This window comes from Rhipicephalus sanguineus, chromosome 8, assembly GCF_013339695.2.
Source record: "Rhipicephalus sanguineus isolate Rsan-2018 chromosome 8, BIME_Rsan_1.4, whole genome shotgun sequence".
Lineage (NCBI taxonomy): Eukaryota > Metazoa > Arthropoda > Arachnida > Ixodida > Ixodidae > Rhipicephalus > Rhipicephalus sanguineus.
In genome coordinates, this window is record NC_051183.1 from 29,342,149 (window position 1) to 29,348,617 (window position 6,469).

The 6,469-nt window shown below is 45.7% G+C and overlaps 1 protein-coding gene across 1 annotated transcript; it reads left to right on the top strand.

The window, feature by feature from the left end:
• Positions 1–4,323: 4,323 nt before the first annotated feature.
• Positions 4,324–5,886, top strand: LOC119401620 (uncharacterized). The gene has a single exon (XM_037668522.2). The coding sequence runs from the start codon at positions 4,740–4,742 to the stop codon at positions 5,790–5,792; it is 1,053 nt and encodes a 350-aa protein (XP_037524450.1). The 5' UTR covers positions 4,324–4,739; the 3' UTR covers positions 5,793–5,886.
• Positions 5,887–6,469: the final 583 nt, after the last annotated feature.

Consider the following 6,469-nt stretch of genomic DNA (forward strand, 5'->3'; position numbering starts at 1 on the left):
GTTATTATACCAAAAAAAAAATATAAATTCACGGTCCATCTCTCTGCCTCTTAAGGCAGAATGACCTTATTTTCCCCCCATTATTTATTTTTGTTCTTTATCTCTACTTTTCTGCCACCAATACTCTAACCGTCTCTTACTTATTTCTATCGCGGACGTGTGCAGCTTTCCATTGTTGTCCCTAAAACCCAAGGCTTCATGTAGACTCGTGCCCACACGTATACCTGGGTGAATATCGCCACATTCAATCAGTACATGTTCCATCGTTTCCTTAGTTCCCCCGCAGCATGTACATTGTTCTTCTTCGTTACTGAATCTCGCTTTATAACTACGCGTTCTAAGGCAGCCCGACCTTGCTTCAAACAGTAAAGCGCTTCCCCTTGAATTATCATAAAACCTTTCCCTCCTTATTTCGTTTTTTCCCTTTCAGTAGTTACTCAGATCCGGCTTCTTTTCCATCGCTGCCATCCAATAAGTCCTCTCCGCCTCTCTGACCTTCCGCTTAATGCTCCTTGTTGCCATATCGCCCGCACTGCTAGCCGTAAATTTATTGGTAAGCCTCCTAGTTCTTTTTCTCCACTGCGTGTCAACGCTTTTTCTATACAAATACCTGAAAACCTTCTCTGCCCATCTACTGTTCTTCATTTTCCTCAGCCTCTCTTCGAATCTCATTTTGCTCTGAGCTTCCCTCACTTCAAAGCCTGTCCATCCCATATCACCCTTTACAGCCTCATTTGTCGTCTTCCCGTGAGCGCCCAACACGAGGCGGCCCACCGTCCTTTGATTTACATCCATTCCTGATTGTACCTCTGACTTCATGCACACTACTGAGTTCCCAAATGTAAGCCCCGGGACCATCACACCCTTCCACAGCCCTCGAAGCACCTCGTACCTATTGTATCCCCATAAAGCTCTGTGCTTCATAATTGCAGCATTCCTCTTTCCCTTTGCTACCAATGCTTTCTCTTGCACCTCCATATATCTATCCCCCTCATTTACCCATACTCCGAGGTACTTGTACTCGCTTACCCTCGGTATTTTTTGGCCCTGTATAAAGACCACATGGTCTTCGTGATCATTGAATACCATCAATCCACATTTTGTTGCACTAAATCCTAGTCCTAGAGCCTCACATTCCCTTCCGCATATATCTGCCAGTCGCTGTATATCATCTTGACTGTCCGCAAATAAGACAATATCATCAGCATAAAATAGACCTGGAAGCTTCTGCTCAACCATCGTGCCGACCTGCTTGTGTGACAAATTAAATCCAATGTTGCTACTTTCTAGCGCTTTTTCCATCCTCACCATGTACAGCATGAATAACAGCGGGGACAAAGGACATCCCTGTCTCAGCCCCTTGCTAATTTCAACGCTGTCCTTGCTACTTATTCCTTCCCATTCTATACAAACTGTATTTTCTCGGTATATTTCCCTCAAAAGCTGTATACAGTCGTCACCTATGCCCACTTCTTTCAGTATATCCCACAAAATTTCATACGCCCCGGTAATATCTATATAAGCTACGTATAAGGGCCTGTTTTCTATTTTCGATATTTCTATACACTGGGTAAGAACAAACAGATTATCGTCTAACCGCCTGTCAATTCGAAATCCATTCTGAAGTTCTCCCAAAATATCATTTTGTTCTACCCACGCTTCTATTTTTAATTTTACTGCCTGCATCGCCAACCTGTATAGCACCGATGTAATGGTTAGCGGTCTATACGAGCGAATGTTATCCCTTTCTCCCTTGCCTTTATAGATTAAGTTCATTCTACTTTTTCGCCAACTGTCTGGTATTTCCCTCTCCTGTAAGCACTTTTCTACGGCTTTCAGCAGTGCTTCTTTAGTGTTATGTCCGAATTCGTTAATGAGGCTGACGGGAACCCCATCTAAGCCCGGAGTAGTGCGCTTAGGAATTTTTCCTTCGGCCTTCTTCCAATTGAAATTCTCTAGTACTACATCTTCGTCGGTTGCACTCCTTTGCGTACTTTTACTCACTGGGGGAATCCCCGGGGCGACCTTTTTAAACGAATCAGCTGTTATCTTTCGGATGTAACCTAGCGCTTCATAGCCTTCCAATTGATTTCCTCCTTCATCTACCATATGTTGTTGCATTGTGACAGACTTCCTACCCAGCGCTTTTAGGTGGCTCCAAAACATCCTGGGCGCGGCCTTCTTCTTTTCGCGAATCTCTGTCATCCAGCGTTCACATTCACCTTTAATTTTTGCCTCGACTAATTTCTGCACAATGGATTTTTGCTCTAAATATATTTCCCATATTTGGTTGACTTCGTCCTGTGGCCACTTCTTTTTTTTTTTTTTTTTTGCTTGTCTGTGCTCCCGTGATGCCTCACGTCGCTTCTCGATCGCCTCCCGGATTTCTTTGTTCCACCAACTTTTTGGTTTTCTCTTTCCTTTCCAACAAATAGTTTTCTTCTCTTTTTCCATTTCTTTCGTGATTACATGTAGCAGCTCACTATACTTCCAGTCTTTGCCTGGTAGTTCGTCTACTTTTTCCTCGACTCTTGCGGCTATATTTGTTATTTGTTTGTCATTTAGATACAAGCTGCCAAACTTTGATTCTATGTTCTTATTTTCAGTTTTATATCCCATTTGTAATATTATGCGTTTATGATCACTACCCAAGCTGTTAATGCCTTCCTCGTCTATTCTCATCTCTCTAAGTTTGTCATATATTCCTTCTGTCATGAGACAATAATCAATGCTCGATTGCCGGTTTCCGACTTCCCACGTGATCTGCCCCTCACACTTAGGCCCCACGTTAACTATCTCAAGACTACGTTGCTCGCAGAGATTTAGCAATAACTTGCCATTGGTGTCTGAATATCCGTCATGGTCATGAATGTGAGCGTTCATGTCCCCTAGAAGGATTATTTCGGCATCATGACCAAATTCTTTAATATCGGTGCTTATGCATTTGACTATCTCCAGATTCCTTTCTCTGCAGTTATTGTCTGTCCACAAGTAAGCTACACCTAGCCACGTTTTCTTTCCACCTACTGTTCCCGAAACTCACATGTGCTCTGAACACGTTTGTTTCACTCTATCTAATTTTGTTCTGCTATGAATTAGCATTCCAACACCCCCACCTCTCCTTTCTGAGGTGATCCTGTTACATCCTTGCCAAATATAATTGTCAATATGTGGTGGCTCTTCCAAGTCTCTAAGGTATGTTTCTGTAACCGCATAATCACCTATCTGTTCCTTGCTTAACTGCTGCTCAATCTCTAACCATTTTGCCTTTTTTCTGCCACCCTGCATGTTTATGTAACTAATTGCAACACGCGCCTTCTCCCTTCTTTTACCTTTTCTCTGGTTTTTCGCTATACTGCCTGTCAAAGAGTCCCCCTGGTTGTTTTCCTCATTACAAGCTACCGTGGGCACCGAAGGGCCCGCGTGCCCCCCAAAAAAGCTACTTTTTTGGGACGCTAAGGGAACACTAAGGAAGCGCAGCGCCATCTGGCACCAACAACCGCAACTGTTGTCGCAAGGGTTCTGCAAAATCCCGCTAGGCGGCAAGAGGTACAAACCAGACGCATGCCAGACATGCCAGACGCTACCATTTCATTGCTGCAAAGCATGTCAGAAAATAGCGAATGAGTGCTTTCTTATAGTAGGCTTTTCCTAAATCTACAATAGTCATTAGGTAACGACGGTGCAGGTTACGTATCTGCTAACACATGTAAAGACTAAAAGAGCTCTGCTAGAGACGTCACGTCTTGCTACGAACTCGAACCGCTCACTTTGTTTTTCTTTAGTAAAAGCAAAAATGAGGTTTGGAATAATCGTGAAACCTTATAACGCATTCGCAATGTTTCTATCAGATGATTGTCATGAATAATATACCTAACATGATACCTATTGGGTAACCTGGATAAAATAGAGATAAAATATTTTTAAGTCCCTGCTGCGAACAATGTGTACAACGAGAAGAGATTTAATTCAGAAAATATATTGATACACGTAACGAAGTCGATTATGATAATGTATTAAGCGACGGATTATAAAGCTTCGAACACAAGCTTTAGAACCATGAGTGCTACGGGTGTTGGTAACGTAGAAGTTCGAAAACCAGTTCTCTAGCAGACGCTCCCATAGCAATCGCATTTAGGAATGTCCCATCGCTTGTTAGCAATTAAAAATTGTGTAATTTTAATTTCATTGCTTGATTTGAAACCTTCTTTGTTGATAGTTTGTATAAATAGGGACACCTTTGTGTAGATATCATTAACCAAAAGAAAAGAAGTGAAAAAGAAAGAAGCCGATGGCAAGCCAAACGGATCCAAATCCGGGTGTTTTTCTAGAACACGTCGGAGGCATCCTGTCGCTTCACTTCCCGTGTGTGTCAATGTAGTCGTTGTTTATATTTGTGTCGTTCGTGTCATTAACCTCGGGCGGCGTCGATCGGCGTACGTTACGTGAACTGATTCAGTCCGCACCGATTCCAGCGAATTCAGGTCAACGATTGGATTCGATTGTCGCCGTCAACACTACCAACATCTTGCATCGGTTGCGGAGTGCTTCGTGAGTCATGGCTACGGCTGAGCGTCCCAACGCAATACACGGTAAGCGGCTTCTCGCCCGAGTACGACTGGAGGCCGATCGAGTTTGAAGAGCCCGTGGACGCCGATAAGATCTGCGCGTCATGTCGAGTGTTGTCGAGGGGTACGGCACTGTTGGGATGCTCGCACGCGCTCTGCGAGCCGTGCTACATGGCGTCGCTGGAAAGCGGACAGCGCTGTCCGATCGACGATGCTTCGTACGTCGAAGGTGAGGTCCAGTGGCTCTCCACGGCACCGAGGGAACTTGAGGGCATGCGCGTCAAATGCTGGAACGCCAAGCACGGCTGCCCGTTCGTGGCGACACTGAGCGACCTCCCTGCTCACTACTACCAGAAGTGTCAATTCCACGCAGTCTCCTGCGACCGCTGTCATGCCGAAGTTCCGAGGTCCGGCATGCGCGACCACCGAGACGCTTGCAGGAAGCATGACGTCAAGCTGGAGTCTCAAGAAAACGGCGGAGCCGCCGAGGCGTCCGGCATACTGAAGCCGGCCGGCGACTCTGAGAAGATTCCGTCACTTTCCCTCGCCGAGGTCGCGGACTTCCAGTACAGCCTGGAGACGAAACTCAACTCGCTCGTCGAGCACGTTCACAGCAGGGAGGTCTCCGGCGTCAGCAAGTCCGAACTGGTGACCACTGCGGTCAGTCTCCTGCGTTCAGTCGGCTTGCTGTCCCTCTCGGCGACTTGGCGACCGCGGGGTCTAGCCGTACTGGTCAGCAGGGTTCGCTACTTCACCAGACAGGTTCCAGAGTACGCGGAAGAAGTTTACAGCGCGCCTTCGAACGTCTGCGGCTACTCCCTGAGGCTCGGCGTCCGCTGCGAGCGCAAGCTGGTCTCGCCGGCAAAGTCAGCTAACGACAACGCGGAGAGGAAGGAAGACCTCGTGCTGAGGTTCAAGGTCCAGCTATGTCCGGCCCCCACCAACTCTGCGCTGCAGTGGCCCTTCCGCAAGTCTCTAACCTTCTCGGTAATGCATCCGCAGGATTCGACAAAGGAGGTCCGCTTCTTCCTCAACACGTCCATGATGTCGAGCGAGCCGTCTTTCCAGATGCCCGCCTCCGCTGACAACCCTCCTTTCACGGTCGGCGGTCCTCTTCATGTCAGTGCACTCGCTGGGTGCCAGTTCTGGAGCTACGGTACCTTGCAGCTGCGACTCAGCATGACTCTCTCATCTGGTGGACAGCATGAGGGAAGTGACGAGTGAGACAGTTTACGCAGCAGCTGAGACATGTCCAACTTGTAATGTAATCAGTTGACCTTGTCATAGAGGCCCACTCTTTCCTATATATATATATATATATATATATATATATATATATATATATATATATATATATATATATATATATATATATAATCTATCTCTTGAAACAATGGATCTCACTTTCAGCTGTTGAGGACGGAGCAAGTGCAAGCAGGGAAAGGGTAAAGCTGAGTAAGTGATAAGAGATAAAAAAAAAAGAAAACGACATGCCTCTGAATATGCATGCCTTGCAGGGTGTGTTTGTTTGCAGTCGTTTCCTTTTGGTATCACTTTACTCCAGTGAATCATCTTGCCCTGAAACACATCTTGCTAGTTTCAAATGAATACACAACAATGTAATTATTATGCAGTTCTGTTAGTTGCTTTCGAAAGTTCGCTGGCTCATTTTGAAAAGTTATTTTATACAGTTTCATTTTATGCCGTGAGTGTCGGGGTGCATTGGGCAAGGTATATTGATGAATATTATTTTCTGTTCTGCCCGATATAATTCCCATGCACCAGAGCAGCAGTGAACTACTTATTCAGCAGTGGCCATGCAAGCCGTGCCACTGTGACGAGCATAGAAATGGATGCGCCAAGTTTGACCGTCAATGAAGGAAAAAGGCTGCATTTTAACC

Excerpts from the sequence above, each read along its gene's own strand:
- LOC119401620 (XM_037668522.2), top strand. The coding sequence starts at position 4,740 with ATGGCGTCGCTGGAAAGCGGACAGCGCTGTCCGATCGACGATGCTTCG.